The sequence below is a fragment of the Pyxicephalus adspersus genome, chromosome 12 (assembly GCF_032062135.1).
Source record: "Pyxicephalus adspersus chromosome 12, UCB_Pads_2.0, whole genome shotgun sequence".
Classification (NCBI taxonomy): Eukaryota; Metazoa; Chordata; class Amphibia; order Anura; family Pyxicephalidae; genus Pyxicephalus; species Pyxicephalus adspersus.
In genome coordinates, this window is record NC_092869.1 from 11,049,001 (window position 1) to 11,075,445 (window position 26,445).

At 37.1% G+C, this 26,445-nt stretch overlaps 1 protein-coding gene across 4 annotated transcripts in view; it reads left to right on the forward strand.

The window, feature by feature from the left end:
• Window positions 1-26,445, forward strand: part of NPAS3 (neuronal PAS domain protein 3) — a 298,073-nt gene that overhangs the window by 110,770 nt on the left and 160,858 nt on the right. For 3 of the 4 annotated variants that reach the window (XM_072427890.1, XM_072427891.1, XM_072427892.1), the window contains exon 2: window positions 12,929-12,988. The exons of the other annotated variant lie outside the window; for it this stretch is intronic. In XM_072427890.1, the coding sequence (XP_072283991.1) occupies window positions 12,929-12,988 (60 nt within the window). The remainder of the gene's footprint in view (window positions 1-12,928; window positions 12,989-26,445) is intronic. 4 annotated transcript variants of the gene reach the window in all.

The window sequence follows — 26,445 nt, forward strand, 5'->3', positions numbered from 1 at the left end:
TTTGCCATCACTTGCAGACTTTTAATAAAAATATCATTCAGATTTAAAGCGAAACAATCAGTATTTTTACAAAGTAAAAAAGGGGATGCTTTGTATGGGGTAACTGAGCTCAGTCCCAAAACACAACTAGATATCCTTTTACTTGCTAATAGCAACATATGGAATACAGGATGAGGATCCTAAAGATGTTCTGAACTCTGAAAGCTGTGCCCTAAAGGGAATGCAGATGGAAAAGGGCCAGTTACGAAGCTTTGCTTGGGGTCTATTATTGGCCATCATTTTTTTAGGGTGATCTTGGCTTGCTCATGTCAGAGCCTCCATCATGGAGAACAATAAGAAGCCCAATGTGACTTTATGAAATCTATATCTCTGGAGACTAGCAGTCAGAGGCAGCAGTGCCCCAGATCTCCTCCTACAGATATTCACATGGCTTACATGCCATTACTGCTATTTTGTGGAGGAAATTCAGACAAAGTTTTTAGGGTACTCTTTAGGCACATTTAACATTCAGAAATGACCTCGATAACATAAGAAACCTTCAAGATCAAATCTACTTTAATTATAATTGCAGAATGCCCATTTAGGTCTCTTGGATACGGCCCTCGGATGGTATAAAAGTAATGTGTACAGTAGGTTTTTTTTTTACAAAGCATTTGAAAAGCTTTTGGCAAGCTTCAGCACTACTTATAACTTGATGAAGGCCTTCTAGCAGCTTGTGTTTAATGATAGCCAGGACTCCTGTTAAGTATTTGAAAAAAAAAACCTAGACTGAAGCTAAAGTGTGCTTTAAAGACTTCATAAAGCTGCTGAAGGCCCTCTGAAAGCTTTGAAAATGTGTTGTAAACATTTCTATACAAATTACTCTTACTGTATACAAACTGAAGACCATATGTACAAGGCCTAAAGGCACATGTTAGTATGTTGGATGGTAGGCATCATAAACGTACTGTTGTCTTGTACACATAGGTTTCAGCATTAACAAGAGCTTCAGCAAGGTTTTAGCAAAATATTGGCAAGCCTTTTAACTAGCTTTAGGCATATGATTGTCACTTAACCCCTTCTAGCAGGCCTTAGCGAGTTTTTTAAACAAACTTCTTATAGACTCTCCCCTTTCCATGGTTCCCAGCTCAGGGCTTGGCCGATTAAAAGTAGCTTGGATGTTTAAAATTGGCCCTACAAACTAAGATACATTTCATCAAAGTGATTTCCAATAATTGAAAGTAGAATTTGGGAAACATTGACTTGCTGTTCAGCATATACTCTTAAGCTGCGTACACACTTCCAATTTTTGTCGTTGGAAAGGATCTTTCACGATCCTTTCCAACGACAAGGGAGTGCACGATGCATGAACGATGCTGTACATACAGCACCGTTCATGCTCTATGGAGAGGGGAGGGGGAGAGCGACGGAGCGGCACCCTGCTGCGCGCTCTCCCCTTCCCTTTCATTAGGATCGGCTGTCGTCCATCGTCCGTGGATCCGGCAGGTCGGTCGTCCGGACGATGGGCGACACCGACACGACAATGACTGTACACACGGCAGATTTTCGCCTGATAATTGGCCGATGCCGATTATCGGGCGATAAAAATCTGACGTGTGTACGTAGCTTTAGCTTCATGGACAGAGTGCTTCAGGGGAGTGGACCACTGGGATGTCCTGGTGTACAAAATCAGTGGCAAGATGGAAGGTTGAGGTGCTGTCCACATTAGGATACCAGATAAGATATATTATTGAATACCTTAGCATGTATCAGTGTCAATTCATGATCTTCATGTAAATGCTGTACTTTTTGCTCTAGAGCAAAGACGTACATAATGCAAATTGGGGAGATAAATCGTTTTCCAACAACATCTTTAGGAGTCTATTGCTTCAATTTTTATTGCATGGGAACTGCTGCAGCAATGTCTTTATGTACAGAAAGACAAGGTAGTCTTGGCTTGGCTGTTTTTTATGGGCAAGGCTTTTAGAAAATCCCAGCATGGATTTGGCTGTTCGTGTTGTGGTCTGTGTTCACACACTAGCGCTCCTGATCTGTAGGCCAGGCAGGGAAAGCGGTGCTTCCAGCCCCTGGTTTTTCAGACAACCTATGCTGCAGATTTAATCAAATCTGGGCCCCGGAGGAGCTGGGTTTCCGTCCGGCCACCTGTCTGCCACACGAAATGTTTCACAGGACAGATGGGAAGGTGACAGAACTGTCCTTGGACAAAGAAACTGTAATAACAGAGACAAGAGATCCATGAAAATTCTACTCTATTTCACACACATCTACCGCTCAAATGACAGGTACAGGTAGCCCAATACCTTTGTTTTTTAGACAATTGTCAATGAATATGAGAAATTATTATTAAACAGGATTTATGTTGGTCAGATAAAAAATCATCTGATTTCCCCAGATTTTCTGTAGGCAGTTCAGCTGAAAGCTTGTTGAGTATACATTGTGCTGGTATGATCCTTTAAAGATTTGAAGTACATGTAAAGCCAAAACTTAGGTTACTTTCTGCTGTATGTGCCTTGCTAGGGTGATTTCCTTTCTCCCCTGCCCTAAAGTAAACCTCTACCAAGTAAGCAAAATATTAATCCCAGTTGTCAAAGGTATCATAGTGTCCCTATGGGTGATTTTCTCACATCAGTCAGTGGGCTACTGATGCTATTCAGGAAACATTTTACCCATGTTAAAATCAAAGTAACTTAATTCCAGAAGTGAGAACGTTAGGGAATTTGTCTATTAAATGACAAACACTAAAGCAAAAGGTGTTTCCGTGTCACTTGATACATTGATACAATAAAGATTGTTTTTGACTGGTGCACTACAGTGAATGTATATACAACTGAAGCGGTGATCATGTAGAATGTGTTCCCTGTATGCATTAGGAGGATAAATTAGCAAATTTTGACTGGAGTATACATTTGAGTATGCAGCCTAATTTGAAAAGCAAGACAATTTACATACATGGGAATTAGGCAGAGCTAACTGACCATGAGTGTGTGTGACACTCACATTGTATACGCCATAATAACCATACATAATGTGTAAGATAATTAAAAGGTAAATAACATACACGCTGGATTTCGAAGAGTTAGTAATTTATTCTATGCGGGATCTTTGCTGCTACAGATTATTTCACAGTGTGTCTTGTGTGAGATCAGGCAGAACATAGAACCACTGTAAACTCTGCTTGCTGATGGACTGTTTGGTGCATTTCTGTGCATGATAGAGGGAGCATCTCAGAACCGGCAGCAGGCAGAGGATGACCCCGGGCCCTGTTGTTTCCAGTCTGGCCCATGGAATGCTAGCAACCGACTCTTTCTTGGCTGTTATGGTGGCATGTTCTGCTCCTGCCAGCTCTTTAACTGGGGACTGGTGCTAATTTCAGGGCTAATTCCAAGACGTTCCACTTCAGTGACTATAGCAGGTGGCTGAGTCTGATGGAGCAGAGAGAAGAGGAGGGGGCTGGGAGAGAGAGAGAAAATTACCCTGCTCGGAAAGGAATTCTCTGATTCAATTGACTGATTATTCTGTCAGATAATATGGGTAGTGAGGACAGGGAACGTTGCCGTACCAGGGAGACACAGAAACACGGAATGGACTTACTGCGAGAGCACAAATACACAGACACTTATTTTTGGTACCAGGAAGACTGCTCACAGAAGGGTCAATCACTCTTGAGAGGCAATGATGACATGTAGTTTGATAGAAATATCTGTACCTTGCAATATCTTTGGTACATTTCATACATACATGTGTTAATAATTTGAAAAAAATTGTGTAGTGAAATTGTAGATTTGTCTATTGGTATGTCTCAATGCCATTGCTTAATGTGCATTGAAATGGAAGCATGTAGATGCTTGATGCCTTTCCCAGCATGCTATGTGCCCAGGGGTCCATTAAAATGTTGTCTGTACAGAATTGGTTTTGTTCATTGTCTTTTGTGTGGCAAATTGTAAAGGCAAACAAAAATGTTGGTGAGTCTAATTTACAACGTATAGTGGTTACAACATGAGTATAGCCTGGATTGCATGATGTTCTACCTGTTTTATCTATGACTGAAGTACAACAAATACACACTGGGAATCAATGTAGTTCCTGAGAGTTGACAGTTAGGAGCATAGTTAGGCCATGCAAAGATCAATGCTAGAATACTGGCTACAAACCGAAGCAGCGAATCACATTTGTCATTGTACTTTACATATTTCAATTAACCTTTATAGGAATCATTATGGTAGGAAATTGGCTAAAGGAATTTTAAGGCCCATTATGTATCATAAACAAATGCAGTTTTCACTAGAGCAACTCCAGTCTAATTCATCCTTACAATTCCAACTATACTCCAATATTTGAAGGGCCTGATCAAATCAGACAGATAATTACATGCATGGAGACATACCAAACAACCAAATCAGAATGATCAATTTGTTCTAAATCATTATATGCATCAAGGACACAAAACAATGCGATCAGCCTGCTTTTGTGTCAGCTGATATCATGAGGTCTAGTATGTACACAAATGGAGAGACTGGCAAGTGAGGGCTAGGGGGACAATTGCCCTTCAAGCCACACTGGTTTTTACATACGTGGGCACTAAAAAATGTAGATGGTTTTTATTAGTTTGCACATAACATGTCAATATAGCTGTGTATGGTCCCATTAACGAGTCATTATTCAGGTTCAAACATTGCCAATCCAGCAGGTTAATACCACTGCTAATCCATTCTAAATAGCTACTCCTGCTTACCCCTATAATAGTCCATAAGCATAGCTCAAGCTTCTGTGTGATGGTAACTTTGACTGCTGATGGAACAAAGTTTATCAATCTCCCATTGACTAAACCTCTATTACAGAGCCTGTCTGTTATACACTTTATTAGTTACTGCCCCGTGAACATTTTTTGTGATGAATGTTGGTTATGGTCTATGTAATTGTTGGTCTCACCTTCACTTTCTTCAACAGCATACTAAAGAGACGGCAATTTCATGAAACTCTGTCAGGCTAGTATTCCATCCTGTTACTGGTGCTTTGATTTAATGGCCTGTATGTAGGTTGACTTTATATCTGTTATTGGCTAGTGTAAATTAGGTGTTGTGATAAAGATACCTGGAATGGAAAAAGATACCCAGGATGGAAGTTTAAAGGTCAGTGTGCAGCTGAACTATGTTATTGAATGTCCATTGTGTTAGAGCGGGAACCCTGTTTCACTATTCGAATATATGGCCAATGTATCCCCGAAAAAGGTTCCCTATACATACAGAACAACACCTAATGTGGTTTCAGTTTGCAGCAGTCAGGTTCATAAAAATATAAATGTACTTGTATTTGCTTTTAGTTGCCTTTTTAAATGAACTTTTCATTTTGAGTTTGAGTTCACTTTTCAATCATTTTGAGTTTGAAACTTTTCATATATATATATATATATATATATATATATATATATATATATATATATGCTATTGTGCTATTGAGTGAAAATATTCTTGTGTATAAGTCAATATAGGGTTAAGTAGGATGCAGGATACAATGATACAGTGTTTGGGTGTGTGATTGTGTGTGTGAGGATTTGTGAATGTAAGAGATTTAATGTCAGGGTCATTTTCTCATCTAGCACTCTTTCCTCCGGATAGAGTTATTCTCTGCTGGCCTTTTCCACCCTCACCCTGCAGCCAACACATCTGAAAATACATATGCATAAGAACTATTTGCATATGCTAATCCATACACGGCTCAGTGTATTTGCATAGGTGTGAGTTCCCGGCAGTGATACGGGATAGGAGGGGGTGCAATACAAGGTGCTCGCTTAGCCCTGCTGACGGCTTGGTCAGAAACCTCTTAACTGCATTATCCACTGTGTATTATACTGACTACTTTGCAACACTGTAGACATATTTTCAGCTATCCTTGTTTATGGGTTATGATTTAAATATTGTCTCTATGCAAAAATGTCAGAGGACTCGCTAATTACACAGGTAAAAAAGGGGCCCAACCAGACGCAAATGAATACCTGCCTATCAGAAAGTTACAATTTACAAAACAAACCTAATTCACCTGTGTGATGAATGAGCACACCATATTTTGGTAGGGCAAACTATATGGAACTAAACAGAAGTATGAACACATTAAATGGACCCGTCAAAAAATTCACATTTTACAAACCAACAGGGCACATCAGCGATGCAATTCTCTCTGCTCTAACTGGGACAAAAATTAATTCCTTATCTTTAAGGACATCAAAAGCCTTCCTATACCAATAGTGTAAAAAACAGAAACATCTTCCTACCTCAATATATGTTTTAGAGTTTGTTTGGGGGTGCCACCTCTATGGTTACTAGAAGTGTAAATAATGGAGGAGACAAAAGAAAGAAGTTTGCGGCTCAAAGGTATAGTTTAAATATTAAATATGTATTGATACATTCTCGTTTCATACATAATTACACAGATAACATAGTATCCAAATAATATCCCCAGTTGAGTTGCATAGTCACAGGGCTTGGATATTTAGTACTAGACAAAGATATTCAACCCATTGAAGTATAATGACCATTTTTAGTCGAAAAACTCACCCGATGCGTTTCGCCAGAATCGGCTTCCTCAGGGGTTTGGTTACAGATTGACTATATGGTGTTTGGATGGTTAGTAGTACTAATCACCTAAACAACATTGATGTTAACAGGTGTAAAAGGGAATCGGCAGTACTATACACCTCTGGTAGAGACAATAAGGATTTATTTGCTATTATAAATGGTACACATGGTTAGTAGAGATGTTTGTAACTCAAATTGGCTGTAGAGTAGTATACATATGATTCATCCAAGATATTTAGAGTAGGAATAAGCCCATTCAGCACATGCCTGAAGCCTCCTGGGTTATGTGGCGTGGGTATCTCTCATTTAGCCTTTAAATGGTAGTGGCAGTAAAGACAGAAGAGGAGGGTCTTCCCCCCCTCCTTTAAAAAAAAAAGTTTTTTTTACTTATTACTGTAGAGTAGGGGTAGGCCCACATTAAGACAGAAAATGTGTGTGATTGTACTTTGTTGTTATCATTTAAAACAAGACATAAAGCAAAAAATATTTAAACCATAAACAACAGCATATTTGGTTAATGTTTTACCATAAAATTCAAAATATAATTTAACCTTAAGTCTATAACCAACAGGGATTGCAAATTTGTCTTTAATTGTTGACTTTCCAAATTTGACCTTCCCCAAATTCTATGTTGCATGCATCATTTTTGCCTGCAAGTGCATAATTTATCCACGTAAACCTGTTTGCTACGTACGCTGTATTTACTTCTCATGAAGGTTACAAAGATCATTATATGTAAATAATTTATTATTACCCTTAAAATCACAAGCAATGCCTACCAATTAGTTCTAAAGGTGGAGTTTTTTTTTTTAGTTAAAACTAAGTAAGGTATTTTCTATGCACATAACCTTTAGCTTTAGTATAATCCTACAGTTTTCATATGTTATGTGTATGCTGTGTTTAATATATGCATAGGTAAGAATAACTTTATTTCCAAATCTCACAAAAAACAAATGGAATTGTACATACATTGACACATTTGGATGATTTTTTTAAAAAATTAAACCATATGCTTACTTTATGTATACATAGTTGCCTACAATGATCTTCAACTAAACCACCCAAAAAGAAACGTTCCCCCCCATGGCAAATGTCCCTCCTGCAGAAAAGTTATACATATGTTTATTCTTGATAGCCTTCAAATGTTGCTCATGTATATGCATCGAATACCTGAATGATTCAAGCATTGTTCAGCTGAAAAAATGCTCCAATTCAGAGACATCAATGTGTTAGTCTTTTGCGGAATTCCACAGATAGCAAAACACAATAGCACACATCATATCCTATTATAGATATAGCACAAATATAAATTTACTATCAACCCATTGTATGCATGAAATGCTTTTATAGATACAATTGTCATCTGTAGCTTGTTATATAAGACAGCTTGTTGAAAGCAAACATGCTTCAGCCATTTAGAGCAAAGCAACAGGTTTGATGTCTACCCCTATTTACCTTAATTTTACCCTTTCTGTTTAGCACCTAAATGTAAAGAATACCTAGTACTTTTAGGAGCATTTGGTTCACTCCATGTTTTGTGTCAGTCTGCAATGGCATTAGGAAAGTCCATAGCCATGTGTGAATTAAAGTCACATTGGACCCGATTTATTAAAGCTCTCCAAGGCTGGAGAGAATACACTTTCATCAGTGAAGCTGGGTTATCCAGCAAACCTGGAATGGATTTCTTGAAAGTCAATTGCTAATTTCTAGCAAATGTTTTGTTTCCTGGACCAGATCCATTCCAGGTTTTCTTGATTACACAGCTTCACTGATGAAAGTGTATCATCTCCAGCCTTGGGGAGCTTTGATAAATCAAGACCATGTGTCAAGATGATTAGAATAAATATACATCCATCTGTTCAAGCTTACATGCATATAAAACGATCGTAACAAAGAAACGGCAACTCATCCCTTTTTCACCATTCAGGTGCTTACGATATCACAAGCTAAATTTTACCATACAAGGTACAGTTGTCCAATTTACAGTTGTCCACCATTGTCCTCTATCATCATGGCTGACATCTTTACCTGATTTTTTTCCAGGTTCAGGTCTTCAGCAACCTTGAATTGCCAGCCTGGGAAAAAGCTCTAACATATCCACTCATTTGTGATCCTTGTATATTCTGTTCTTCAGAAATATAGTGTCAATCTCATTCATAAAAATTCTTTAGATATTAACCATGATCAAAGAATGCTGGAGGTATTCATGTAAAATGATTCACTTCTTTTGCAGTGTGTGAGTAAAATCTTCAAATACACAATTGCTCACATACAGAAATCAAAGTAGTTAATACAACATTGAAGAATAGAAATTGCTGATCTATACATGGTAGACAGATGTATTTTAAAAAATACCAGCTTATATATTTCTGATCAGAAGGTAGAACCAATGGCTTGGTAAAACAAAGTATATTTGAAAAATACAGAGAGAGTTTTCCACATTGTTAATGAAGATCAAACACAACTAAAGCCAAACTATTTGTATTTTGTAATGGATAGAGTAGGAATTGACAGTAGTTCCTTGACGAGATGTCTGCCCACATCATGTCATGACATTTTTAGTAGAGTAAGGGTTAGGAATAATGATTTTTTTTTATTGATGTTTGTAGCTACCTGTCCCATTGACATTCTCTGCCCCATTTTCTTTACCTGTGCCTGAAAAAGAGAAAATTTGTCATTCATTGGAGTCAATAGAGTTTTTGATAGAGTAAAGAAGAGAAAATTCCAATGAAGTGTATGTATGGAGTACCAGTCCAACGAAATAGACCTTTACTCCTCACAGTCAGTAGTTGATGTATTGAGAGGTGCTAAAACTTTCAGCTGCACTATTGGTCTTTGCAGCTCTTGATGTACATTTGGCATAGACTTTAGTTCACAACTAATCTAAATCTTGAATTCTGAATATTGCAGACTTAGACGCTATTGATGGAACAGAACATCTGGTATATGGTGTTGAGGAACTTCTTTGATGGAGGATGCCTGGAGGAGATTGCTTTATTAATAGTGAATATCCGATGTAATATATCCATCAATCAGCCAAGTACTTAATGTTCTGTTATTAGAACAAACATTTTTGGCAGTATGCTACAAGTTACTTCTATTATGCCAGTAAGGGATTTTTGCTAAGAACTGGTAGACTAATTTGAGTGATCTTCTGTATTATATACATGGGGTGGATTTTATTCCTAAATTAATATATTTTTTTAATTAGCAACAGAAGTTATATAAAGTAAAGCTGGGTTCTATTTTTGCATCAAAATATGATGTTTAACATTTTTTTGGATAAAACCTTTGTTTTGTGAATGCTGTTGCAAGTGGGATTTTAGCCATTATCATTTGATCATCCGGACTACAATGATTGGATGGCTTTCATTGTGAAAACTTTGCTTGTACTCCATTAAGAAAATAATAGAATTTTACAACCGTTTTTGTTTAGCAGCCATGTCTGATCCTATTTTTACCTGTGATTAGCATTATAATGTTAAGAGGGCTGGTATAGTTTGAAAAGTTTGGTACTAATTTCACAAATCCACATAAATAGCTTTTTGGGAATAGACAGACTGTTTTCCATTATATTGACCCAACTATTCTATTCCATGTAGTGTAGTTGGTTTGTAGCGCCAAGGGAGACAAAGCTTTTGTGTGTAGCTACCACAGCAATGCTAGTCCAACCCTATGCAAATCCAGAGCCTAATGAGTGGCAGGGAGAGATCTTTTGAATTCCTTTATGACTTGTGCATGAGACCTCATTATTAAATGGGGAATTCTAGTGTAATTAAAGTAGCCTTGAAGTAAATATCAATTTTAGGTATTGTGTATCATTGAGAAAATACAGACCTATCATTAATACATACTTTAAGCAGGCTGCCCTGCTTACTCAAAATACTATTTATTAATTATATTTATCACAGAATGAAAAATCAGTACATTTCTTTTTAATGGGACCTGTTTTTATGTAGTGGTGTCCAGATCATGTCACCTTCATCTATAGTCACCTATTCAGTTTAAGCTTACAGTAGGAAATCATTTAATGTAACATTCTGTAGGCCTGCATTCGGACTGACGTTTTAGTCGATACCCTTCATATCAAAAACTTTCCTGTGGAAATCATCTAATGATATTCATGATGTTTAAAAGGTTGTTGGAGAAGATAGCAAACCACCCAACTGTAGCATGCATATTAAAGCTGCAATCAGGTGATGTAACGTACTTCCATTATCATTTATTAAATCACAAGCAATAGAGAGAGGAGGATTTGTCCAGTGGGGTCCCAAATATTTTAATTGACTCCCCAAGACTCTGGGTTTGAAAAAATCCCCCCAGTGATCCAAAAAGCCTGATGCAGGTTATAATCACTTCCATTTTTTTTTTTTATTTAAACGTATAATAGTTTTTGTTATGCATATATGTATATATGTAATGTTGCTGCCTAAACATTTTTAACATTTTTAGGTTTCAAACACCCCTAACATGCGCTGCTAGCCAGTATATATTGCTTACCAAATAATACATCAAACAAATCCCACTCGTTTTGATCGAATGTTAGTTAAAACTCGGGGAAAGATTCCTGATCATCCATCCGACAACAGTGAAAATCTAACAGCAGAATATGTCTACTCTTAAAAACTACTGGTGTAAGAATGGATCTGGCTAGTAATGGAGAGGCTGTCCTCTGTGTCTCACTTTCTTCTCAATATATTCCAGAGCCAGTAATAAGGATTATTTAGGGTTTAGGCCGGATACAGGAGCAGAATACATTACAATAGCGTGCACACTAGGGATTAATATGAGAAGACTCCAGGCTGCTTTTGATGACTTTGCACTCATAATGCCAGAGAAATTCTTTGAAACACAGAAGACATAGGGATTATGAGGGCGTTGAGGCATTACAACAGGAGCTGCAACCCGACAACTGACACTACAAGCCCCACAATGCAGTAGTGCACTTGTTCTTAGAACCGTGCTGAGAGTGTATGATGCTCAATTATATTTATTTTATATTGGTACATTGTTAACTGGTTTATCTGAAGCTTTTTTTTTTTTTTTTTTTTTACTTATATGCCGAGTTCTTTTTGAGATACACCTAGCTAACAATAGATTTCAAGGTGATTTTTTTTCCTCGCAATTGGCAGATTGGGCTCCATTCAAAAGTAGGTGGCTTACCCAATATTACCAGTTTAACTCAGGGCAGGTTTGGAGCCAGTTGGGAGTGGGGCTACATTTTTTATGATTTTGACCTGGTCAGATTTTTAAATAAACACATTCATAGCTGGACACACAGTAAGAAGTACATGAGTTCTAATTATTGCTAAGACAAGTGGTAGGACTTGATTTACACCTGTTTGCAGAGAGTACTTCATTGAAAGTAATACCAAATGACTAGCCCTTCAGTGTCCTCCCCAGCACCAAATAGCTGAATGCACCACCCAGCACTTTTCAGTAACCACCCGCCTGCTTTTGGGTGGTTACTGAAAAATTGGGTCACAGTACAGGGGCTGTCTACAGCTTATTCCCACCAGTTTAAAAAAATCTGCCATTAATAAAATAATTTTTTTGTTTACTAGCAATAGGCACTAGAGAAGGGCACTTATTGCAGATGCTATTAAACCATTTAGGTATAGGGCTGGTGGTTTGCAGATATATACCTGGCCATGATAATTAAAGCGAAACATAATATTGTTTGGACAACAGTATCTAAACTGTGCTATGATTGTTTAAGCCATAGCTATAGTTTCTACAGGTGCCCCATATACATTAAATCATCTGGGATTGATGATTGATGTTGATTGAAGGTAATGAGCATGGACAGGCTTATATTATGCCCAAAAATCTGGGGGTTTTAAAAGCTAAATTGACTACTGGATATGGGCTTAGTTTATTAAATGGACATGTGCCTGTAAGAACGGGAGGAAACTTTAGGGACTTCTCTCTCTACTCCTGGGAGTGTTTCTGTCTCTATTTGTCTGGTTTAGTCTTACTTGAGAGTTGTTAATAAAGTAGTCACTGGTAGACCGGTGATACATCGATAAACGTTTTCTTGTGTAAAGGGTTTCAAACAAATAACAACTGGAATGGGGAATGCTTAATGAAAGCCACCAGCATACACAAACTTTAGTTGACTTTAAGCCATGTTTTTCCCACATCAGAACCATACTGGCTAATTGAAATAAATGTATTGTGATGATGAATTGTAATTAAGTATGTACATTTACAATAAAGTGCCCCAAAAGTGCAACAGAGAGGGGGTCTACTTACTAGAAGTTAAGAAGATAGAGAGGTGTGTAGCTGCATAAGGTTATAACCTGCATTTTGCCTCTCCTGCCTTATGTATGTCATTTGTTTTTCTCTCATGGCAGGGGAGCCTCCAGGCCTATCAGCGCATGTCCCGTCCCCTGTCCTCCAGACCTCAACCTAAGGTACCTCATCATTATTTATCGTGGGAAAAGATGTAACATTTACGATTGTAGAACCCATATACACTAGAAATGTGACTTACTTTTAAGGTATTAGAAATTGACTTAATTAATTTCTGAAAAGAGGCATAACTTTTACTAAAAATGTAAGAAATATTAAAAAAGCTTAAGATTGGAACAGGAAGGGTATGCATAAAATCTTAACGCTGCAGAAACATGAAAAAAGGGTGGTGAGAAGTGTAACCAATACTTCTAGGTGCATTGAACAGGCTAAAGAAACTTATTTTATTCCAGCACAGGGTAAAAACTATTCTATTTAAATGAGCTACATATCTGATCTTTCATTGGTAGAAACATGTGCAGGTCTACAGAGACAATGTTAATCAGAGAACAGCGGTTTATGGTATTAATTTATATATTAAGCCATTCTCCACAAAAGAAAACCTACCCAATGTAATTAAAGAAGCACACTAGATAATGTAACTACTACAACTGTTATTTTGAAGAGAGAATTTTCTTTGTCTATGCATCATATTGTGCATAGTGGAAATTCACAGACTAGGTTTTTTCAAACAGGATTCAATGAAATCCCTAGGTTCTTCCAGAGATTCTCTTACTCACAATAGTTAACCAATATAAGGTGATATTTTTCCACCATGTAATGTAAGGTGTCACTTCTCTACCAACAGACAGTTTACAGGGATGGTTCTTCACTTGTCACCAGTGTAGGAGGACACCACACTTTTTACAGTCTGTGTTTCTTTGAAGACCATTATTTATATTAATATATAGTGGGATTTTTATTTTTTTAGTGCAGGTGGATGCTATGGGTTTTTTTATTACATGAATGCCACATTCTTTTTTTTAAAGTTGTCTACAACATACTGATTATGCTAATATATCATGAACTGTACATATAATACTTTACCAGGGGTTCCCTGGGACCCAACAAGTATTTCAAGAGTTCCTCTAGAGTAGAAAAAATGGATAAAGCCTACTATAGAGTAAACCTTCTCCTTTTTCTTCATAGAACATTAAATCTATGGCCAAATAAAAAACGTTTATATTTTTAAAAGTACTACAAAAAACACAAGGCTAAGCAATTCTTTTATCATCAAAAAACTTACAGATAACACCTAAAGGCTCGATTTATAAAACATGGAATATGGCATTCCTTCAACCCTTAAAGATTTCCTGTCTTATAAATAGAGCAATAAATATGTTTTTCATACCTAATACACGTATTAGATTGTTTTTATACAGTAAATTGATTTATTGTAAAAAGAGTCAGCCTCATTTAAATAATCCTATAATTAGTACGTATATGTGTACATTAGGACAGCCATGTTTGCTAGTTTTATAATAAGGCTCTGCTTTATGCATTGTAGTGTTACACGATTGTGCCTTATTGCGATTGCGCTTTCACAATGCATATTTACACATTGCAAACTCATGAAAAACAATACTTTCTCTCTGTCAAAAGGTGTCTCAGTTGCAAAGAGAAAGAGTATTTGTGCTAAGTTAATGATAGCTCCCTCTGATGTCCAATTTAAATATATCTATATTTTTTAAAATAACAAAAATATGGCAAAACAAAAGCTTGTAAATTGTGAGATAAATATATTGTGGTTTAACAATAATATGATCCACTGAAATTTACATTATACTCAGTTTCAGGACAATTACAAGTGGCTAACTGAACAGGGAAAATGTCCCTTTGCTTCCTTAAACTTGTCTGAGTGCCAGTTAATGAGAATATGAAATTATGACAGTGTCAGTGAAGTCTAAATGAGTGAGAGGGATCGGGAACATGAAGTGTCTTAGAGAAACAAAACTGTCAAATCAAAGAAAATAAAATTACATGGTGTAATTATCCAATATTTAATTGCTGCTTTACATTAGTGTTTCTTATGTAAAATGCTAATTTTAGAAATAGTTGTAATTACCTCTATAGTGACATCCATGGTGTAGCTGTGACAAGTCTCCCTTCCCTGTTGTTTCCCTCGCAATTGAAGGTTTGCTTTTGAATGACAGTCAAACATGAAGATGCCAGCAAAATCCTAGTAGCCACGTCTGGCACTGGTCTGGCACTGGTTCCTGGCACTTAGTGCTGCCCAGCACTTTAGTTGTTTAAACTTCGTGCTGGGTATTAATGCTCATGAGAGTGTTATTGGAAATAACAAAAACTGGTTGTCAAAGCTGGCAGTGGGCACTGTGAGTCACTTTTTAAAGCAGAAGATATGGATAAAAGGACTCAAAACTAAGGCTACGCACACACGTCAGATGATTCTTGTCCGAATATTGCTTCAGGGTTAGTATTGGACGAGAATCTGACGTGTGTACAGCGCTCGTCCAAAGTTGTTCATGGATCTGTCCTGGCGGATCCATGAATTACGAACAACTGCAATACAAGTGAAGGGGAAAGAGTGCAGCGTGGTGCCACAGGCTTGTTCTCCACCCTCCCCTTCCCCCCAGAGAAGAACAGCGTTCGTTCATGCATCTTTCAGTCTTTAGTCAATGGAAAGGATCTTAAAAGATCCATTCCAACGACAAAACTCTAACGTGTACACAGCCTAAATTTCAAGATACATAGATATTATTCTTCCTTCACCTAATAGTGATACCATTACATATGTAGAATGCAAATGCTATTCATTTAAGTCTTACACCTGAAATTAGTTGTTATTTATGTAGAATAGGACTCCAAACAAAACACTTTAGGGTTTTTGAATAGTTTTTGGAGAAGGATAGAAGTTCTGGCAATATTTTATAAATGTATGTGACCAAATTTTGAAATGCTTCAAATTTTCTGTCCAAACAATTGTCAAAGGAATGCAGAGCTTGTGGGGGAAACTTCAGTAGGAACATTCACAGTAATTGATGAAGTACTAAGGCTGTGTACATACGTCAGATGATTGTTACCCGATACGACCAGTCTGGCAAATCTCGGGGCAAAATCTGATATGTGTATAGTGGTCGCCCAATGTCGTTCATGAATCTGTCCTGACGGATCCATGTTAGACTGATGGAGAATGACCAGTATACATGTCAATGAAGAAGAGCACAGCAGGATGCCGCTCTCTCGTTCTTCCCTCTCCGTAGAACAAAACAGAGCTGTGTACAGTGCTTGTTCATTCATCTACCACTCCTTTGCCGCTGGAAACGATCATGAAAAACCGTTTACAGTAACGGAGATATTATCATAGGAGGGACAACAATTAAAATATAACAAATTTCATAACGTTGTCCCACAAAAGTATAACAATTTTGACATCAGATTTACTTCAGCATATACTGCAAAACCAGCATAATATGCCATTGTTTGTTTTCAGGTTTTTATGTCAGTTTTATAGCTCCTGTGTTTCCTCACTTTATATGTTGTTGTGAATAGTGCCAGTGGCATTATAAATTCTGGAATCATATTAAGACAAGCTTCTGTCTTCTTCCAGATCAGTCTAAGTATAATATGTACTATGTTATTACAGCAAGGGTGGCTAGACGTCTCAGGGGTGTTATAGGAAAAAGGGTGATATAGCAAATGTGTCCTATATTACGCATGTGGCACTTCCGGTCTCCTACTTTACAATTGTTAAAAACGTCATCTGTCAAACTCTCAGAACTCTTCCCCACCCCAGATTCAACCCAATTCATGCTTTATTAATCAACAAGTTCCAGAATAGTATTGAGCTAAAGGAGTGAAAAGCCAAGATATGCAGGAATGGCACCCTAATGCACTAAGGTAATGCATTTCAGCACACTGCAACCCCAGGTGCCCTAACACAACACACATTTACATAGAAAAAAATTGCAGGTCAACATTCGTTCATTATTGCAATGCACTAGGATGCCAGGGAGAGAATTAGAAATAGAATGTTCTCTGGCTGTTTTTCGGATCTTGGCATTAGTTCCTATTGAGTCATTGACTTGAAACAAATATGCATCCAGTGAAGTCGGAAGATGTCTGGATTCCCAATCTGCATGCTTGTTTCATGTCAGAACCACAGCAGGTAATAAAGCCGAAATCAGAAGAACAGCCTTGGAGCATACATCTTTTATAAAGATAGCAGTAACGGCAGGTTCCATATTGCTATTGCTAAAGTTCCCTTTAAATGTTAGGAGACATTTATTTTAAGTCCTGTTAGCCCAAAGCCCTATTCCTTCCCAGTAAGCTCCAACTTCTATGTGCTGCTCAAAGCTGGACCTCCACTTCATACATCAAAAGAAAGGATATGAATTGTCATTCACACAGAGTAGACTGCAGAGACTCACGGATTCAACATAGTTAGAAGGCTAAATTCACACATTAACATTACGGATGTGTATTTTACTGCATTTAAGTTTATCCAAAGCTCTAAAATGCAGGAATAAAAGGACATTTCTAGCCATGTTTTGTTTTGGACAAATATAGAATAGTTTTAGAACCCCTCTTAGGGCTTTTATTGCTATTTATGGGGGTTTAACCCTCTTTGGTCTTGATTGTCAAAGAAACAGAAAAAAAAATGTATGGGAAATCTAAAATCTGTACTATATTAGGTGTCCAGGGATCTTCCATTGGAGACATCTCTTCCTGTGAAAACTTGGAAGGGAGTTTCCTTCATCAATGGAATCGAATTTTGTACAGTTGCCCTTGGAACAAGGAATGAGGAGAAATCTTCTAGGGACACCGATTCTGGTGACAATTGACTAAGGGATCTATTTCTATCTATCAGAAGTGAATCTGACAATTACTGAAATATTCCCAGGTGGAGAATCAATTACTGCTATTGGACATATTGACCTGTGACTCTAGCTATAAAGCTTGTGGTGCTCATGCACTTGACAGTTTTTCTATATAACCAGCAGATGCTTTGATAATCCCGTTTACTGATGGTATGGCTCATAGGGCACAGCATCACTGGTCAGATTTTTAGCAAACATGTGACCACCATGAAAAAAAAATTAAGACCCATTGAAGTCACGCAGGTTTTCATTTATGTGACCTGGCCCCCTGTATACTATCCTGTCCTGGGGAGCTACAAGTAATACAATTCTAACATATCTGAAAAGTCCTTTCCTTAACTTAATTCCCACAAGATTATCTAAACTCCAGGATATCTCAGGTGGACTGACTTGGCCTTCAACTGAGACTTAGGGCCTGATTTATTAAAGCTCTCCAAGGCTGGGTAAGATACACTTTCATCAGTGAACCTGGGTGATCCAGCAAACCTGGATCCTGAAAATGGATTTCTTTGTTAGCAAATGTTTTCAGTCCTCACCAGATATGTTCCATATATTTCCGATCACTCAAGTTCACTCTTAAAAGTGTATCTTCTCCAGCCTTGGAGAGCTTCAATAAATCAGGTCCTAATTTTCTTGTAATGTCTTTGAGTTAGCATCATCTAGTGACAGTGGAATTGAATGTAATTCTCTGCCACAGAGACAAAAGCAGCTAAAAAAATCTTAACCATCCTTGTTTCTGAAAAAACACCCGTATCAGAGTATCTATGGATGTTCCTGTGAAATGTATGAGTACCTTAACATTTTGATTGCCTTGGGGAATATAGAAATGACCATGGATAGGAAAGTGTGTCTGTGACATTGTTTACACCGGTGAATGCAGAAATTTCTGTGATCATTCTTTAAGACAGTAGCTTGAGTCTTTGCCAAACTCTTGATTTTCAAAGTGGTGATAAGGCAAAGAGAGTTTTTTGGCATTGTTCCTGAACACTTAGCAGTTGATGAGAACAAGCAAAAACAAACATCTTCTATGATTTAGGTAAAAGGGATAAAAAGACCCCCCAGGTATGAAGTGGTTAAACCAATAACATGTGAATACCTCACATTAAATGTGGATACTCTTATTGCTGGGAGCATCGTTGGTGCTAGAAATCCCTGGAACACAAAACTTCCATTTTGGGCAGCTCTCCTACTTCAATCTCCATATATAATGATGCCGTGTGCTTCGGCTGTCTGCAGAGACCTGCTTGCCAGGCTGTACTGTCAGAGGTACTGAAGCCTAGAAATTATTTTTCAAGCATAATAACTTTTGACGTCTCCATCTCTCAGATGTGGGAATACACTTTTTTCTGCTGCTAGATGAGGTTTAGAGCATGTATTTTTCATGTTTTATAACATGAGTAGGAGGAACACCCTCGCTCCAGTCTGCGGAGATACGTGTAATGTGTAGTTGTCTGGTGCTATATTGTAATCCAGCTGATTATGTCTCTGATGGGAGGAATTCATCATGCTGGAAGGGACTCAAGTCACTTTAGTGAATCTTCCTGAAGAAATAATATGGGAAGGATGAAAGGCTTGTAAGACACTTATGGTATTAGTTTTCATTGTCTTGATATATTCAGCCTCATATTGTCCCAAGTGTGATTCCTGAATTGCAATATTTTACTTTTATAGATACATGAGTGATTTTATAAAGTTATCTTGGGGTCTTTTTCTAAATGTTTTTACACTTTTTGTGTAAATCAACTTTTACTAATGCATCATAGTAACTTTTCTCTAATTTCCAATTCACATTTTGGGAAAAAGATAGATGCATTTTAGATGAAAGCATTTACAAATAGACCCCCTTGAGTCCTGTTGTACAAGTACTTTTTTGTAGGGTATTGTAATGGTATGTTGTGTATATATGTATGTATATAGTTTAGTGCTCCCATTATATTTTACTTTAGTGATATAACTCCATTTAATTTTACTACTTACATTGTGAATTAGAATGTATTTGGCTTCCCAAACACAGACTATTGGCTAATGAGATCAGTACTCTCCGTCTTAAGCTGTACATATTGAATGATTACTTATTGTATACGCTGTTGCAGAAGATGCTTAAGGAAGACACAAGTTACCCAAAGGGAAATAAGGTCACCACTAATGACAGGACATACAAGTATTTTACAGGTTTCTATAGCAATGCATTAATGTCACTTAAAGGATAAGTAAACAGAGAAACAAACATCTAATATGTTTTATCTTACCAGTTCATAGGTTTGGAAGATGTATTAGTTTTCTTGTTTTTTTCATTCATGTTAAGCAAGTACTGAAAACATGCTAATGCAGTGCCCTTGTCTCTTTTTTCAGATGCACTAGAAGCATACAACAACCATATTTTACTGTAAACAACTTTTTTCCCCATTTCCAAAATTCTTTCATCCTGACTGCCCCTTCTCACCTGTGGTGGAATACTGTGCAGTTCATAGTACCTAGGCGCATAACAAACTTGTGCTATGCACCCAGGAGTGGCAAGAAGCGCTACAGGTTATTGTGTTTGCACGTTTCCCCTGCAGTTACAGTGCAGTTTTTCATCCAGAGGAGAAAAATCAACCACGCAGTCGGATGTGACATGAAATCACTTCACGATCCACTAAAGTCATGTTCCAAACGAATTGTATTCAGTTGAATGGGAGTGCTTGGGCACACTATTTAGCCTGTGGCAGAAAGCTGTGGTCAAGCGCATGTTAGAAATGGTCTTTACTGAAATACTAAATTGGAAAAAGATATGCGATGAAAGACATCAATTTTAAGCGGGACTTTTAAAGCCAGTACCATCAATATATTACAAAAATACCAAAATTTTATTAATAATAAACATTAAAAACAAACATCATTTCAAATACATAAAACACAATAAAATTGTGGGTGTATATAAAAACCTCTCTTTACAGAATTATTCCCAAAGGGTTTTAAATTCTGAATTACTTCTCGGCACGTTTCGCGGGAAAGATCCGCTTCTTCAGGAAGAAGGACAGGAGAGGTCTGATGTTTGTATTTCCAGCAGCCCTCGTATTTAAAATTGTTGCAAGGAAGGAGGTGGTTATGGCGGCAATGGTATATTCAAATACCGTTTAGTTAATTACTGAGTAATCTCTTAATTTCAATATAAATCACAGTGATCAGTTTCATGTCCTTCAGTCCTCAAACAGATAAAAGAACATACAGCCCAACAGCACAACCATGTTCCTATTCCATCGGCTTCCCTTGCAAGTGAGTCAGCTAACTCAAACATCAGACTTCTCCTCTCCTTCCTCCTGAAGAAGCAGATCTTTTCCACGAAACGCGTCAAGAAGTAACTAAGAATTTAAAACATTTTGGGGCTATTCTGTAAGGAGAGGTCTTTATATATACCCACAATTTTATAGTATTTTATGTATTTGAAATTATGTTTGTTTTTAATGTTTATTATTAATAAAATTTTGTTATTTTTGTAATATATTGATGGTACTGGCTTTAAAAATCCCGCCTAAAATTGATGTCTTTCATCACATATCTTTTTCTATGAATGTTTGGGATGTGGCCTGTTTAAGATAGAGAAATGTATATAGGTGGATTTTTTTTGAAATACTAAATTGGAAAGTCAGTGATGGACAAAATATTGAAATCAGGGATTGGAACCAGTGAGTGAATGAGTGAGCCAACCAGGCAACTGACAATTTAAGAAGAAATCTGAAATATTTATTTATGTATTGCTCTCTGGACAGGTTTATTATAATATACTTAAATAGATGGTCCACATCACATAGACAAGAGTGAATCTCAGGTACATTTCTTACTTACTGAATGAGCTTCTAGCCAGCTGTACAGGCAGTTCCACAGGAATTAGAGAAGAACAATGTACACTTGAGTTGTGTGGAGGTAAAATTTAATTTCAATGGCAAACGGGTTTTTCTCATTGGCGGCAATCCATTTGCTGAATTACTGCCAGCTCTCAGTACAGTCCGCACTAAGTCAGAATAAATTTTAACACTTATTGCTCTTTCATTTCCCATTCTCATCTTCTCTCTGGTTTCCACACCTTCATGGCCTTATGCTAAGGAAGGTCCTATAGCAAATGTGCGAAAACCAAATCACGCTGCACTTATGTGAGATTCAGTTATAAAGTTGATGAAAGTTGAAGGGCAGATTTCAGTTCTTTTTCTTCCAATGTGCTCAGCTTAATGTGAACAATCTTAGCAGGTTCAAATGTTTTAAAACCCTTTGTATTCTTAATTACATATACTAACATTACTGCCTCTTATTATAGTATATGAACGGCATTGCACTTTTCCTTGCATCTCAGTGAATGTCTATTCTCTATATAGACTTATTGAACAGTATTCTCATCAGGTGTTATATCATCTGATTGATTTTCATGCAAAACTGCTCAAAAATAATTATTTCACTTTTAGATGGCCAATAGTGGAAGTATCTTTATATTAGTTTTTAAAAATATTTCCACAAACACGGAAAATTGAAAGTCAGATTTACAGCACTGATATCTAACTGGTCGCTGAAATTAAAATACACATAAGTAAAGACTAAAAATATAGCCAAAGGATATACAAGACAATCTACCTGCTTAAGGCTTTGGTGGTTCTAACATATTTGAGGTTTTTAGTCCCCTAACCATATTGAGGTTTAATTAGTCATTCAAAGTAATAGTGTTGAGGAGAATAAACTATTTCTAGGCTGCATTGATTTGCCTGTTAGCTGAAGACATGAAGGTTGGCAACAGCTGAATAAAGGATACGTGATGGCTGGAGAGGTAGGTATTACAATGCCCCCTTCCTCCAGCAAGAATCCCGTCCATTGTGAACCAAGTTCCAAAGGGTTTCACTTGGGTCAACCATTTTTACCAGTTTTCTAAAAATACGAGCTCAACTTATAAAAGAATTATTTTATAAAATCACCTTCATATCACCTGATATGAACTATAAAGTTTTCAAGGACTGATCAAAGCCCTCAGGACATATATATACAATTATACAAGTATAACTGTAAGTCTTCATTAATCATGGTTTCCATGTGCCTTTGGTTAACCTCTAAAAAAATTCTAGTTTGGTGGCCTGAAAAATACCAAAGTATTTTCAGTGATATTTATTTAAGGTATTTTGTTTATATTTAATAGGGCATCCCTGAGGTTCTTTGGTAAAGAAAAAAGTGTAAATGAGATTGTTAGAGATTTGGGATTAGGTACTGTATGTATAATTTTTGAACCTTGGGGCTTTCCCACCAATTGGAACCTGTTGAAGTGCAATCCCAAAAACATGTGGGTGCTACATTAGAAATATTTTTCTATTCTATTAGGGCAAATGTACCAAAATAAATGTGTCTGAGGTTTTGTAAGCAAGCATTTTAGGATAGGAACTTTTTGTAGTTGCTTGTTAGAATGCTAACAGATCTGAACACAGCAGGGCACCATTCAACAGTAAAGTCCTCTGTATGAATTGTGGAAATAACCAAAGTGGTAATATTGTTTTAAAGGCCATAATAACTTCTCTGCACCAGTCCCTGTAGTCAAAGCTTAAAACAGGACAGAGGACACTCTTCACACCTACGTGATATTGCTGGGCTAGGCTCCATGACCATAGTTGTTAAGTAGTTGAATCGCGTGTTCTCTTGTACCTAGACATAGCAGGTCTCACATTAGTGTGGCTAAAGAGTGAAGGAAAGGGAAGTCTATGCTGCTGGGAAGAGAGACTCTAAAGGAAAGAAAATTCCATGCTGCTGGGAAGACATTGAAGAAAACCTGTTTTTCGGTCCTGCGTGGGTAAAGCACAAGTTACCCTAAATGTATTTCTGAAACATTTCTAATAAAGCAGAGGCAGCATGATTTGTAACATTTCTTATGAAAAATGGTAGTAGTAATCTTAGCAAGTCACACATTTCTTACAGTACCATCATTCTAGAAGGTGCTGGAAGTAGGTTATGGACAATCGGGGTAAAAGTGAAGGTTTACTTTAAGGCTTTGCAGAATACAGGATAAATAAATGCACACATAAATCACCTTAAGCTTCACAGAAGCAGAGATGCTGGAAGAAGGGCGGCTGACACTGAAGTTTTTTTCTTAGCTTTTTTATACTGACAGGAAGAACAATTTAACCAAACACCAGGCCATCATTTTGCCAGTCAAGTGTGATATGGGTTGGTCGGGGGGGAGACACACGCCTCTATGATTTTGAGGAAGAATTGCTGAAATTGCAGTAGTTAGGTTTAAATCAGCTGTAGGTCCCATCATTAGAGAGCACTGAGATTCTTTTATCCGTTGTAGGCGAAATAATGAATTCAGATATAAAATGCTCTTAACCCCAGAAGGGGTGTAACACATTAATATTGTTTGTATTGAGATTCTGTGAACAATAGGCTTCTCCCTTGCAGAAAATGGTTTGACTCATACAAAATATTTCCCAATGGATGTGGTAAGAGGAGTGTATAACTTTCTGCAAAACCACTCAAATAATTGTCTTGTCTTTGTTTTGTAATTGTATAGTGTATGAAGTGGAAACGATTGCAACATACAACCTCACAAATAGTGCATCAGTTTCTTGGGTTTCAGAGAATACAATATTCTTTTTATTTTGTGTACACAAGAGTATGTTTGTGTATTGAACTTATGGATTGGGTTTTATTGGGACAATCTTTATTATCTATAATAATCCAAGACCTCTACAACTGAGACCTTTGTTAGATTGAAAAGAGCATGTGTCCAATGTCATGCTATCTCTCAAAGAATGTAGTTGATTAACTAAAGCGTTCTTTCATACATCGTAGGCCACTTGGGAGTGAGGCCTGGTAGAGAAGTCTCAGACTGTGGGAGATGGAATAATAAGGTCTTGCCCTAAAAAGTATATACTTTATTATCAAATAACTTGGTAATTAAAACACCAATTTTTTGTGGCAAGTAGTCACTTTTTCAGATTAGGTATATTACAAACCTAAAGTGTATGTGCAACCAAAACTTTTTTTCTTAGCTTAGGATAACATAGGGGTGTATTGGGTCCCTTGTTACATTTGTATACTATCTGGAGCTTAATTATTGAGATTTCCCCTCACTTCCTGTAGTCACTGACTTGTTTCACTAGACCGAAAGTGAAGGAAAATCTGCAGTCTTTGGAAAACATTTTACTAGACAGAAAGAAATCATCATACTAATAACTGAGGGTAATTCCAGACAAATTTTTAGAATGTTAGAAAGGCTGGGGCCCCATCATATATATTTTATGCCTCCATAGCTGTTGCAGATTTTTCACTTTCTGCGTAGTTAAGACATGACACAGTGACCACGTCATCAAGATATAGGATTTCTCTTCCTTATAAAAGCACTATCATAATATGTTAAAAGCCAACATTTTGGGGCTGTGCAGGGTCTGTCTCAAAAGAAACATAGTGGCATTAATAGTTGTAATTTCAGACACCCTTCGCTATAAATGATTGTACTGCCTTCTTCCTATTGTTTTTGACTGTTCTACTATCCTTTTCTCCTGAGAGCTACAAACTATATGGGGATAAATGTGATCATTTATGGCCACTTCTAATTTTTCCTAGTAGCACCAGACTGGACTTTCAGTCCTTGCATACGACTGGCCTTGGGTCTCTAGTATAGGTTTGTATTGCCATCTTGTCTTGTTGTGGAAAAGAGGAGGAACCTAGGAGCAAATAGTTCATAGGCTGTTCTTTGGTTTGTCACAGCACTGAATATGGTTGGTGCAGCAAGTCCTAGTAAGATCTGATTGTTTTGCAGGTACAACAGTAGCACATTGAGTAGCACATTGTCATGGCAAACTAAAAAAAACATATGCATTACATATCATAACCATATGCATTACACATGCAAAATCATATGCATCTTTGCAATACATTCACATTTCTTTGATGGTACAGGAAAATACCCATGATTTGCCTAAATGGCTCTCAACTCTTGATTAACTAACGCTGTCTATTTTTTTCTGGAATTTACCCCTATCCTACTCTACACAACATACCAATAATTTTTTGCCCCAAGATAACAACTATGAGGGCTAATGACACTCCTAGTGGACTTAACAAAGCTATTGTGCACAAGGCACAGAACAGCTCTGTATTTCTGACAGTTTTGCATTCATTAAACTGATACTACACTTTAAATGATATATACTAAACAAATGGGAGCCAGAAAGAGTAATTCTATTACTGATATACATGTTAAACAGAGGTCATGTTTGATCCAAGAAATTGCTTCCCAGTCTGTTGAGAATTTCATTCATCTCTTAGTTAATGGTGTGCATCACTATGATTGCTGTATTCCTTTCTTTTGCCTGGACACACCTGAGAATAACAAGGTAAATTTGATAAATTATATTACTACAATATGGGCTGGTTTGAACTTTATTTTTGGATTTATAAATGCAACAACTAATCATTTCTGGAAGTGGATTCTGGTTATTGTGACCATATGCCATTATTTTTTGGTCTGATTTGTAACAGAACTTTTAACAGAAAGTACAGCCTTCATCAGTGCAGTAATCCTTAACAATGAACTTCCGTAAAATTAAATCCTATTGGTAGTTCTGGGTTACTTCATTTGCATATCACATTTCATATTACTACACCCTGGACTGCTCTTCTAACGGGACCTGTTATGTATTATGGAATAGCTATATTAATGCAATCAATAGTTTTAACAGCACACTGAATAAACTTAGTGATATAGTTCTGTGTGAGTCTGAACAGGCCAT